This window comes from Triturus cristatus, chromosome 10, assembly GCF_964204655.1.
Source record: "Triturus cristatus chromosome 10, aTriCri1.1, whole genome shotgun sequence".
Classification (NCBI taxonomy): Eukaryota; Metazoa; Chordata; class Amphibia; order Caudata; family Salamandridae; genus Triturus; species Triturus cristatus.
Genome location: NC_140593.1, coordinates 506,875,724 through 506,889,510, shown reverse-complemented (window position 1 = coordinate 506,889,510; position 13,787 = coordinate 506,875,724). Strand labels below are relative to the sequence as shown.

The 13,787-nt window shown below is 44.9% G+C and overlaps 1 protein-coding gene across 2 annotated transcripts in view; it reads left to right on the top strand.

Annotated features, from left to right (window-relative positions):
- The window catches only part of UBE3C (ubiquitin protein ligase E3C), a 992,333-nt gene that overhangs the window by 646,288 nt on the left and 332,258 nt on the right, over positions 1-13,787 (top strand). For both annotated transcript variants that reach the window (XM_085631966.1, XM_085631967.1), the window contains exon 18: positions 13,213-13,345. In XM_085631966.1, coding sequence (XP_085488092.1) covers positions 13,213-13,345 — 133 coding nt within the window. The remainder of the gene's footprint in view (positions 1-13,212; positions 13,346-13,787) is intronic.

Sequence of the window (13,787 nt, the reverse complement as noted above, 5' to 3'; positions counted from 1 at the left end):
AGTTTCTCAGTACTCGTAAATCAATGTACTTTTACATTTTTAGAAGAAGATTCATCCCACTGAAATTAATAATACATAATTAAACCAGTCTTTTGTATACAAAAAAATATATATAGATACAAATATTATACGTCATCATAAACCTATTATACATTGAACAATTGCAAAATGAGAGCTACATTACAAGTTGAAATTTGATGATCATATGTATATTTAACTGCATTTAATGTGTTCTTATTGTTGCCATATTTAAGTGTCATTATTAGTGAAACTGAGATTCTTGACCCTTTTTTATCAAATACAGTTTGTAGATGAGCCGAGCCAGCAAATGTTTCATGGCATCCTGCCACTCCTCAGGGCTCTAACAGTCTTCAGGTAGCATCAATTCAACACTACTCAAATTTTTCTTTCCTCAGTCTCCAACACAATTCAACAGATATCCTCACTCACTGGCCATCCTGCACATCTTCACTGGCAAATGTCCCCAAATCTCCATTCAGAGGTTAGCGTCTCTTCTCAGTTAGCAGGACTCTGACTTGAAATGTCGGGCCATTTGCCAGTGAGGTGTGCAAGATGGCGAGTGCATGAGTACAATTTGGTAACTGTGACCCAAATCTGAAATTCTAGATCTCTTGAATTGCATTGATGACTGAGAATAATTCGAGCAACGTTGAATTGAGGGTACTTGGAGATGAGATAATACATTCCTAAGATATTCATTTTTCCCCATCCAATTCCTAATTTTTAGAGTTCTCCAATATTTTCAATCCTGAGCTATTCAAAGGTTCCTGTAATGCCTCTACTCTTGTTCATACTGTACAACTGTAAAGTGTTTTTTTCTGATGCAGACCTTGCAGACCTCAACAGTTGTGGCAATTGTACATTTGTTTGCCTCAAGTCCGTCATCATCCTTTTGGGGCTGGCTATTCACAACAGTACAGTTCTCTAGTTAAGGACTGCACGATAATATTTGCAGTGAAAATGCATCTTCCCTTTTACTGCTGGTTAAACCTCTCCTGCTGTACCCACTATTTCACCACAACCTTGTCATACTCTTTGGAAATGTTTAGACCAAGGTTTTTTTAGCAACTCCTCCCCTATATTTTACTGCACATTGAACAGATGATTCTACACTTAGCCATCTCGAGTCCTTCTTGCCACCTCTTTGACTGTGAATTGACTTTTCTTAAGATAATCTCGGTACCCTTTTGGGACTGCATATATTTTTGTCTTATTCAGAGTGTCACTTCCTTCTTTAAAGATGTTCTTCAGCGTGGCTAGTATTGGCATCGAAAAGAAAGAGCCACAAAGCTACCCACTGTGACACACTATTAGTCTTCGCTCCTTTCCCAAGATCGAGCTCCATTTATCAGCAGACTTTGGTCCTGATTTACACAGATAACCTCACACTTTTGTGTAGGTTTGTCAATCAGGCCCTAAGTCTCATGTTTCATAGCAATTCTTTAATCCATTTCCCCCTGATGCCCAAACTTAGGTTAGTTAACTTGTTTTAGGTCACATGTGTAGAACCATCTCTAAGAAATTGATGGAGTTTACATAGACCGCAGTCCTTGCTCTTTTGTGATCTGCAACTGGGTCATGCAATGAAAGAAATAGGTTACATTTTCTTGCATGATCTTCCATGGTGGTACAACACTGTCTCCATTAACAAGATTGTTGGTAATGCCTTGGGTACTACACCGAGTTGTCTTATTAATACAGGGCATACCACTTCTCAACGTATTCGTTTATTGAGCTTTAGGTTAATTGGTTCCTCAGACCTTTTATTCAATTAATTAACTTATGTTTACCACATTAGTATTTTATTGTCATTCCAATGCCTATTTATTGATGCCGACTCCCCACAAGGGTTCTTTTTAGAACTCCTGAAGAAGCATGCCAGATTCATTGGCATTCCAGATCTCCAGCAGCAAGAGGGATGTAATAGGAAATTTACTGTGTACTGTAGTAACATGGGCTTGCTGTTAGTATCACCTCAGCACCATCCTCAATATACCTGAAAGGACATCTGAGTGGAGGAGTAAATAATTGTAGTAGCCCAATGGAACCACAATGAATGCTTTTGACCCTACAGAGGTGCATTCTGAGAGAGGATGTATTTGCCAGTGCTAAGAGCTGCCATAAAGTCATCCGCATATTTGTATAAGGCACCTGAATAGGGGTGCCATTTTAAATATAGGCAGTATAAAGGTGTTGGGGTACAGCTTAAGTGTAACAGTGCTCACAGGTCTAGACCACTGATTCCAGTTGCTGTGTGTAATATTTTTTGGGTGGGTTAAACACACATTAAGTGTATTCTAGATTTGATCAAATTGTGACCAATGCCTTTTGAGAAATAACTTTCTATTCCATTTTCTACTCGACCGGAGTGTTAGCACTCCCCTCACCTTTGGCACAGCACAAGAGAGTCCTACTCCATCTAGCACCAAATCTAATACACAACTTGACTGTTAGCATCCCTCTTGCCCTTGGTGCACTGCAGCTCACAGTCAATCCAATATGTCTCTTCTCGGCTTGTTGTTTAACACACAAAGATTGTCAGAATTTTGTGATAGATTTTTTCCCACCTACCGCTCCTTACTTTTCCACTGTATGCATTCCTTGATCACATGCCCTGACCTGCGTTCAACTTGTTTCCAGTAAAAAAAAAAAAATTCTCATCTTCAACATTAGACATGATCACCCTTCTTTCTCAATGTACACTACTTAGAGATTCCTTTTCTGGAGCCTCTATACATATTTCTCTCTCTCCTTTCCTTCTGCTTCACAGCCCCCTCCCAGCAAGCTCTATTATACAGACAGACAGCAATTTCAGATGTGCAAAAAAGTCCACTCACAGATTTCATAACTTCATTTTTTTGTTTACATTTCTTTATTCATATTTTGTGGTATTAACAGAGGGTACAACACATGTAAATAGAATCTGTGGTCATAACATGAGCTGCAATGCCAACTTGACAGCTGGTCAGAAGACAATGGGTGCATATTTACCTTGGTGCCTCAGTGGGAAGTGATGAGGTAATGTTATTGCGGGCCTATTTAAAAGGGTCCCCGCGCGCGGCTACATGGTAAGACTTTGCCCAGTAATGGCCTGAGAGTGACACAGTTGCGCATGTGTATGTTGATTGGGGGGGGGGGGTTAACAGGCGGAGTTGGAATATACAAGAGTATCAATCTGCATGCCCTAGCGATTTGGTAGCAGTTTGTTCCGGTTTCTAGAACCCTGGCTGCCAGCATCCTTCCCTCATGAGGAGTGCATGTAGTGTTGAGCGACTGGGGGTTGGGTGTTAGGGGCACCGATGGTCGGCCTAGCTAGGGGTGTTTGTTATTGATGCCTATGTTGGGTCAGCCTCGGTTACTACATGTGCTGTATGTGTTTCTGAGATGGGGGAACGGTACTCCTGTCCAGGTTTTTGAGAGTCCATAGTATTACATCCCAGGCGATGCCAGTGGGATTTTGCGCGGGCCCAGAGCATCTTCTCACCTCACTGTTAAACTCTATGCCTGTGCCCAGTTTGTAAAGGAGCAGTGCCAAGCATCCCAGGATGGAGGCTCTGGGTTTTTCCATCGCCTCGTGACCAGACGCTTGGCAGTAATCAGGCCCAGATCTATGAAGCGCGATGACGCCTTCCATTGTTTGGGTCTACGGTATAGGCCTAGGATGCAAGTCTTTCAAGTGTTTGCCACTGTGCGTTCAGTGCAATCTGAGAGATGGGTGGTGACCGTTCGCGAGTAGGTGGCAGAAGCAACGCAACCCCACAAATGTGAATTAGATCAGCATTCACCAGCTGACAGCGGGGACATTGGGCATCCATGCGGCGAAAATATCTGTTTGTTTTCCGGTGTAAGATATGCCCTGTGAATTATATAGAGTTGTATGAGGCGGAATCTAACATTTCTGGTAGCAAACCACTTAATAAGGCACCTCCCCGTTCCCATGGTGTGAATGTATTGGATAGTGTGGTGGATTGCTGTTTCCTGCGAAATGTCGCCCCCATCGTGCCCTCTGCTCCGCGATGAGGGAGGCATGTAGAAGAAACTGGCCCCGAGGGAACCTGTCATCTGTCGCTAGCACCATAAATGTTAACAGCTGCCCATCTCTGTAAAGGTCACCTGGTGTCTGCAGTCCCGCTGTTTCCCAGGCGGGAAGATCCGCACTCATGACGCAGTACCGGCCTCTTGGTGTGCCGAGAAGGGGCAAGGCAAGCGCATATGGGGTGCAATCCCTAGTGAGGAATAAAGCGCACTTAAAGCACCTGTGGGCCACCACTAGCATTAGCTGCACAGGGGTTTTGTCCCCAATCCCTGGGTGAAACAGGCAGAGAATGGACGAGCTCGACCAGGCTGGATAGTCCGTGGCCATATCTTCTGTGTATTGCCTGCTTACCCATCTAGCCACCCACTGGAGTTGTGCTGCCAGATAGGGTTCTATGTGGGGTACTGCGAGGCCTCCACCGGTAGATACAGCTTGGACTGCGCAACTCTGCTGCGAGAACCGTTCCAAATGAATTCACACATCATACTCTCAAAGGAGCTGAACACTGGGGGGCGGATATAGATCATCAAATTCACAAAGGAGTATAAAAGCCTGGGCAACACTACCATCTTCAGCAGGGCAATACGCCCCATAACTGTCAGAGAAACAGTGGTTCTGTTGGGTAAAAAAAGATCTCTTTGTACAAATAGCACGAATCATGCGTTATTCAGACATATGCAATTTAGTCATAGGCAACACACGAAACAAGTTGTAGGGTAGTCTGAGTTTTTTTATATAAATTGCGTCATTTATATATATACCCACAATTATTTGTAAAGGCCTTCGAGATACAAAGTGATTATAATTAGTGACAAGGTGACAATTGGTGCTCAGTGATAAAGTGCGCGATATGTACAAGATGGTTTAAAAAGTTGAAAATTTCATGATGGCCAGAAAACAAGTATTTATAGTAGGTCTGCGAAATAAATTAATTCGTTTAGCGCAGACTCTATATGCTGGTCCAGGGAATAGTGTCGACGTTTCAACCCAGGTACTGCAATACTGTGAGGTCAGTGCGGGTCTTCATCAGGACTAGGGCAGGGGGTGACGGCCTAAAATGTGGTGCAAGGTTAAGTGTGGTCAGCTCACAACTAAACCCTTCGATTTAATTGTAAATTGTGGACATCCGATGTGGATCTCAGGATGGAGGAATTCCAGTTATAGATCACTTCTGGTAATGTGTCTATGTTGACTCGCACCTAAACCCATCCACTCTGGATGTGCAGATCGAGGCATTCCAAATATATCTTCGTTCAATGTAATTAATGTGGAGGCTGTCCGTCTCTATTTCGGGTGCTTCGTGTAATATATCTTAGTCAGAAAGTTATGGGCGGCAGGAAAACGTCCCGGCTCGTCTGAAAGGGTTGACAAGCCGGGACGTTTGCCTGCCGCCCATAACTTTCTGACTAAGATGATCCCAAAGCACCCTTCCATTTCACCGATCACGAAGGTGCCTATCTCTTCTGCTGTTCTACCCCAACCTTTCTGAGAGTAATGGCCATCCTCGAGTCTACATACCACAAGTTCAGCCTCGAGTACCTCAGCCTGCAGAGGACCCATAATAATATCAAAGGCATGATAAAAGATCCTCTAGCTTCCCACTTGGGCATCATTTTTCAGATATGGATTCCGCATCTTTTTATACCCCATCTTCACTAATTTATTTACCAGCAAGTTCATCACCTGTAGATGACATCACAACTTATTATGGTGCTCTGGTTAGTGGGGCAGCTAAATTAAACATCCTGATGGTAGTCATGCAGTTATCGGTATCAGATACTGGGAGTATACTACAACCACTCTATACTCCTAGGTCTCAATTACTGTTAGTCATTAAGGATAATGGGGCAACCCAGTAAACCTCAGAACCTGGGTAAATACCATTACTGTTAGTAGCAGCCTTTGCAGAGCTGCTAGAAGAAAAGATGTGTTCTCTTGCTACCAAGATAATTGCAGCTCCAAACTTCTTGAAAAACAAAAGTGCTGGCCACCAGAAGAAGAATGTATACCTTTCTTACTAGTCAAAGCCAGGCTATGTAATAGTCTCAGCGGGTAAAAAACTGCACGACCGTCGGAAGAGCTGCGAAGGGAAGGGCCTCTCCTCAGCCCAGCCAAATTCTTTCTGAATGGCATTTACAGTGCCGGCATAGTGTTACAAGTAAGTGGAGTCTGTGCCAGCCCCGGTTGAGGAGGCTCCAGTTGCAGCAGGCTGCCAGACCAATTTAGAATGATGGGTGAAGCCAATAGTCAACTATGCCTGGCAAGGCAAGTGAAAGGTGTCTTGCCACTATAATAATTTATTACAGCCTCCACTTTCAGCCCTGTCAGTCCTCTACAGCCTGAAAAGCTTACACTAGTAGCGCTCAGTAAGGAGGGTGCACCGAGTGTGCCCCTCTAGAACACAGAGCCCGCTCTAGGTCTCAATTTGCATCAAAGATGCCCCTAGTGCACATACATATATTTTGAGTGTGCTCAGGTGTGGATCAAAAAGCCACAGCTTGCTATACCAATCTCAAGCCAGGGGTGTGCACTTTTTTCCAAGCCATGCAAGGGACCTTACTATAGTTTGACACTGACTTCAAAAGAAATTCTCAGTAGGTAGTAGAAACCCAAAATGGGTTCTTAATGCTAGGAGTCATTTTCAGCGATTGCGGTTTTCATCAAGTAGATCAATGCACATAACATCTCAAAACATAACATGTTCAGGCTTTTTCTCTAGAGCGCAGGACCTGGAGTCGCTGGGCAATACTCTTTTTGTAGACTGGTTTGTGAAATTTGCCTACATCTTTCTGCCTATTACTCCGATTCAAAAGAAGGTTCTAGTAAAATTGAGATACTCCATTGCAAAGATGATTCTCATTGCCCTTTAGTGGCCAAATCATTGGTCAATCAGTCAATCAATCAGCATTTGTGTGGTGCAGCACTGTCGCCCTTAGAGGTATCTTGGTGCTGAGTGTGCCATGTCTCCATCGAAAAGCCAGGTCTTGAGTTTCTTTCTGAAGTCTGCCAGGGAGGGTGGGGGGGGGCAAGTTTTTGGCGGCGATGTAGGAGAAGGAGCGGTCCCTGCTGCGACGGATGCGGGGGGGGGGGGGTGTGTGTGTGTGTGTGTCTGTGTGTCTGTGTGTCTGTGTCTCACACAGAGCGCACGTGTCTTGCGGGCTGATTGAAGTTCAGGTGATGGTGGATGTAGGACGGTCCTTGATAGTCTAATGCTTTGTAGGCATGCGTGAGGATCTTAAACTGGCATCTCTTCTGGATGGGGAGCCGTTAGAGGTTTGTGAGGTGGGTCTGTTTGGGAAGGTCCAGGATGAGTCTGGATGCAGTGTTCTGTATGGTCCGGAGTATTCTGAGGAGCTGGGCGAAAGTACCGGCATAGAGCATATTGCTGTAGTCAAGGCAGCTGGTGACGAGGGCCTGTGTAATGGTCTTTCTGGTATTGATCGGGATCCATCTGAAGGAGGAGGCGACTGCATCGACTTGTTGTTTCATCGTCAGTTGTCTGTTGAGGGTGATGCCAAGGTTGCATGCATGGTGGAGGTTTTGGTCCAAGCTCTGCAGGCCACCAGGTGTGGTCCCATGTGGAGGTGTTTTTTCTCAAAATCTGTACTTCTGTCTTGTCAGAGTTGAGTTTGAGGCAGTTGTCTCTCATCCATTTGGCTACGTTGGTCATGGCATTGCAGAAGTTGGTTTTGGCGTTGGAGGGTTCCTTGGTGAGCGAGAGGATCGGTTGAGTGTCATCTGCGTAAGAGATTATTTTGAGTCCTTGGGATCTGATGATGTCTGCGAAGGGGGTCATGTAGATGTTGAACAGGGTGGGGCTGAGAGATGGTCCTTGGGGTGCGCCGCATATGATGTCCTTGGGTGTGGAGGTGAAGGGAGGCAGTCAGATACTGTGTGTGCATCCTTTAAGGAAAGAGGCGATCCACTTGAGGGCATTTCGCTGTATGTCAATGTTGTAGAGTCTATCGATGACGATGTGGTGGGAGACTGTGTCCATCGCAGCAGAGAGGTCAAGGGGGATCAGGGCCATGGTTTCTCAAGGAGTGTTCTGAAGTCGCCTGTAGCAGCAATCGGCGCAGTCTCAGTGCTGTAGTGTAGTCACAGTTTAAGTGGACTCCCAAGGGGGCACAATAAATGCTACAGGCCATGGGAGACCCCTGGTGTAACTATGTCATGGGTACTTTAGTACTATACACTAGGGACTTATAAGGGTACACCAGTAACCAATTGTGGAGACACCCAAGTACTTACCAGAACCAATTTAGGGGAGAAAGCACAGTTGCTGGGGTCCTGATTAGCAGGATCCCAGCAGACTAGGTCAAAAACACACTCGCACTAGGCAACAAGTGGGGGTAACCATGCTGGAAGAATCCTACCTTCCTAGTTACATATTCCCTGATCCTCTAGCATCCCTCACCAGAGAGTCAGTAATTACAACCATCTTGTCTAAGACAAAGCCGATTTGGCCCTCGAGCGCTTTACAGAAAGCAAAGCTACAACTTGCACCCCTGGCCTATTCAGCGCCCCTACAGCAATTCCCCCAGCAATATCTCCTTTTTGAGGCATCGCAAGGGGCATCCTTACAAGAAAACTCTGAAACCTGTCTCCACAGCAACAGACTTCCCAATCCCCACAGTGCCCCCTACTGCTGTAACTCATAAGCCCCTTTAGTTTGCCTTGTATGTCATATTGTCACCTGGTTGGAGGCAGGATATATTATTACCTCCTGAGCTAGCAGATCATCACATCTGACAGATGGTTACTTCTAACCATCCAGGATACAACCTACCTTTCCTATCCACCCCTCCATATATACCACCTAAACCACAACAGCTTCCAGGGGACCGATTTTCCATCTTAAGAAAGATGTCCAGGCTCTCTAGACAAGGGTGCCAAAGAGAGGGCACTGCCATCAAAAATAGGGACGAGTTGCTACTCCCATTACTTTCAGGTGCCGAAAAAGGACAGAGGATTTCAACCTAGTTTAGATATATGCTCTCTATGCTTCTTCCTCAAAAAGGACTAGTTTATGATGCTCACCCTGGCCCAAGTTCTGTCTGACCTCAATCCAAGCGACTTGATGATGGTATTGAACTTACAGGAATTTTCACATCCCTGTCCTGCAGATCCACAAATGTTACCTCCAGTTTCAGGTTTGCCAAGAGTACTTTCAGTTCTCAATGCTCCACTTTGGCATCACCAGTATCCCTCGGTGCTCACAAAAATAATGGTGGTGGTCGCTACCCATCTTTGGAAGTCAGATGTACCAGTCTTTGCATACTTTGAGGACTGGTTGCTGAAGGTGGACTTGCTCTAGTCGGTGTTGGGCCACCTCCAGAAAATGGCCAATCTGTTAACATCCTTAGGATTCTCCATCAATATGCTGAAGTCACACCTGACTGCTTAGAAGAGGCTCCCTTTCACCTGAGTGATCCTGGATACTGTGTTCTAAGCCTTCCCTTCGCCTCAACGAGTCAAGGACATTCGTGCTATGCACCTGATGTTTCAGCCATTGACCTGGGTCTCAGTTAGAGGGGGTCTTAGACTTCTGGGCCTCATGCATCCTGCTAGTCAATCATGCCAGTTGGCTCTGCACCACGGGACCTCTCAGATTCCATCCATGTTTCAGAGGAGGCTGCAACAGATCTGCAGTGGAGGCATCTGGACTGCAATTGGACCAGTGGCAGATCCCTCTTCCTACCCCACCTAGAACTTACAATCATGACCGATGCATCGTTGCTAGGTTGGAGAGGTCATCTGGGAGAGGTGTAGAGCAAAGGACTTTGATCACTGGCAGAGACCCATCTCCGCTTCATTCTTTTAGAGTTGTGGGCAATTCACTTGACACTAAAAGCTTTCTTACCAGTCAGCAGGGGGGAAGGGATGCAGATCCTCATGGACAACACCACCTCCATGTGGTGCGGCAACAAGCAGGATGGGGTGCAGTCATGGGTCCTGTGCCAGGAGTCCCAGTGCTTCTGGAACTGGCTGAGTCACCAGGGCATCTCTCTGGTCGTACAACAACTGGCAGGATCTTTCAACACCAGGGCTGACACACTCAGTCACTGTTGCCTAGAGGATCACATTTGGTGAAAACTCTCAGAGGAGGCAGTGGGTGTCTTTCAGCAATGGGGAGAATCCATATGAATCTTTTCACCAACACGGAAAATGCGCAGTGTACAAACTTTCTAAAACAGTTCTTTCTCAGAGATGCCTTTCCACTGTAATGGAGGTCGGGACTCTTGTCCGCCTTCCCGACTCTAGCTCTGCTGCCCAAAATTCGGAAGATGGTCACAAATGACTGGGCCCAAGTTATCGCAGTGGCTCCGGATTGGGCCAGGAGAGTGTGATATCCAGAGTGCTGGTCATGAGCTTCTGTCCTCCGATTCAACTGTCACTAAGGGAGGACGTAGGGGAGGGTCCTACATCTGGGCAACTCACACATCCATGCTTGGAGAGTGGCTACAGTTAACTGCCTTTAGTCTTCCTCTCGAGGTAGTAATTTTAGCAGCAAGGTGTCCATCCTACAAATCCATTTATGCTGGTCACTGGTAGAAGATTCTAGTTTGTTTTTTTTCTCAGCATAGCCTACCCTTACAAGCCCAGTTATCTAATGTTTTAATTTTTCCTCATCTTTAGCCACCTATCAAGGCCTTGCTGTGTCTATTGTTAAAGATAACGTGTTGGCTTTATCTGCTTTTTTTTTAAGATTGCCTGATCAACCATCTTGGTTTAAATCACATGTTGTGATGTGCTTTCTAAAAGAGCTGACCCACATGTTTCCTCCACAACATTTTGTGATACCTTAGTGGGACCGGCATTTGGTACTCACATTCTTGATGTGCACCCACTTGAAGCAATGCATAGGGTAGCTGCTGTCTAAGGTTATTAGCCCTTAAGGCTGTGTTACTCAGCGTGATCATTTTAGCTTGTCATATGAGTTGGTTGCAAGCATTATCCATCCAGCAACCATCTACAATTTCTTTCTTGACAAACTAGTGCTGAGTACTAGGGCAGCTTTTCTCTCAAAAGTTGTGATGCCTTTTCATATCAGGCAATCTATTACCCAAGAGGCATTCTTTACCTCACCTCATACATGCAAAGAGGAAGGCGTACTACATTGTTTGGACCCAAAGAGAGCCCTGAGCTTTAATAGCAATCGCACCAAGGACCATGGGTTGGACGATCAGCTCTTTGTTCTCTGGGACGAAGAATGGCAAAGCAGTGCAGAAATGGTCCATCTCTAGATGGGTTGTGCTTTGCATCAAGATCTGCTATGGAGTAGCTAAGAAACAGCCTCTGTAAGATCTTTGGGCTCATTCCACCAGATCAAAGAGTGCTACCTTCGTACTTGCACGTGGAGGTACCTATGTTGGTCATTTGCCAGGCTGGTACGTGGGCATAGGTTCACATTTAGTGAATGGTCAATGCGGTGAGCAATCTGTGTTTTTTTGGGGGAGTTTTATATAGCGCAAACTCGACCCGAAGATATCAGAGCGCTTTACATGAGAACCATTTGCATTACAGACAGACAACTTCATTTTGTTAGGCATGGGGAGATTAAATGATTTGCCCCAAATGACAGGATGTTGAGCGTCCCTGCTGAGCCTCAAACCCAGTTCCCCAGCTTTGAGGTCAACCACTCTAGCTGTTAGGCCACATCCATATCCAGTTTCCATCAGAAAAACAAGTTACTTACTTTCAGTAATGCTATTTTGGTGGATGTTCTCTATCTAACCACAGATTTCTTACTGACCCTCCCACCTCCCGTTCCGTGAAATTTACTCTTTTCTACATGTAAAAAGGTCCCAATTAGAGATCTGCTCACTGTCCGGTCTGATTCATGCAAAGCTCTGTGTCTGGTGGCGTGGTGTCAGAAACAAACAGAAGCAACGTGTTGGGGTGGTAGTTATATATGGGCCGACTTTACATCTGGCGCACGAAGGGACGGACCTGATGCAGTGCTGCATTAAGCCACCTACTGGCGTGCAAGGGAATTGCTGAAGTAAATCTCTGGATCTAACCTGACACCTGGGGGTTTTCACAGGGTGTGGAATCTGCTGTTAGAGTATCCAGCAGAAGGAGCGTTACTGAAGGTAAGTAACATGTTTGTTTGCGAAATCACAATAAGATCGGAATGTACAGTTCTAACTGCACTCCCAGGTTACATATCTTCGTTGGTAGACTGCCATCTCATTTCTAGTTTTCAGATTCCATTAAACTCTCAGGTTTCGGTCACTGACAATAATTGTGCGGAACTGTGTTGGCTTTGTTGCCCATCCTGCTGCCTGAGTTCTCTCACAGGCAGTGTTGGGCAGTGCAAGCACCAGGACTGCGTGTAATAAACTAGTGTTAAGTAACGCATCAACCAATAGACACTCACTTCTTCTCAGAATCCCTAGAGTGGCTCTTTCCTCATTTCCCTCATCGAGCCATTCTCGCCTTTAGCAGGCCTTTACTTTTAAGCCTTTAAGTCCAGCCAGCCCTGGGGGCTTGTAGCTCCTGAAATCCTATAATGACTGTGTTTACTTGTTGCTTATCACTGTACAACACACTACAGTTCTGACACAGGTTCATCATGCTGGTTTATTAATCCTACTTTATGCCACCTTGAGATGATGGCACTTATCATTACAGAAGGTGCCAGAACTTACTCTGTTGGTGCCTAAGCAGTCTATGAACAAGCTTCTGAGAAGCTTTCACCGTGAATTTAAGGACCAAGTGATATAAAATAAAGAATAACTAAAACCTCTTAATATGTTAAGTTTTCAAAAAAGATGGCAGAAGCGAACATATGTATATTGTAGAAGTATTAAGGTGCAATAGTCTCATCACAGATATTAGCACTTTATTCTTGTTATCAGTGCAATACAAGACATTGATTTGTGAGGCTCAGTATAATTTATTTTTTATTCTATTGGTAATACTTATTTTAGCCATTTAAGGCTCATATTTTAATAACCTTTGTCCAGCATCATAATGTGGTTTAGCATTATGTGGCAATTTCATTGGCGGTACCAGATAAGGTTTTAAAACGTTTCTGGTACTCTGCAGTCAATTACAGGAATTCGATATGTGTTTGCATGGCCTTTGAAAACTCCTAGCTATGTTTGCCTTACTTGAACTAATGTTTCTTCTCTATATTTTTGTTCTAGATCTTTCAAAGGTTGATCTATGCTGATAAGCAAGATGTCCAAGGAGACAGTCCATTTCTAGAAGGGATTAATGTCACCATCAGAAGAAACTATATATATGAGGATGCCTATGACAAACTGTCTCCTGAAAATGGTCAGTTTTCTTTCAGTATCGTAAAATCAGCATGGCGTGGGCCAAATTCTCAAGTGTATGTTTATATTATTTTGTTTTTATATGGTATCCCTCAAAATTGTGTGTTTCTGCTATTGCTGTGGATTTGAGAAGGGTTTATCTTGATATTCATTTGTATTTTAATTTGTATATCTGATAGAGACTTCTAGCTGCAGATTCCTTACCTTTGAATTTCCCAGGCGTCAGGCTGGATCCGGAAACTTTTGCTGAGCAATACCCTTTGCGTGCGATGTCGGGTGCCTCTATTCGGCTCCGCGTGTCGTCGGTAGCGTCGGTTATGACATCATAGACGCCACCCAGGCGCGCTTACGTCAGTTCTTTTCTCTCCGTGCCAGTTAAGCACCGATCCGGGAAGAGCTACCCCTCTGCCGCTTTTTGGGAGGCTTTTTCTCGACTTTTGTCG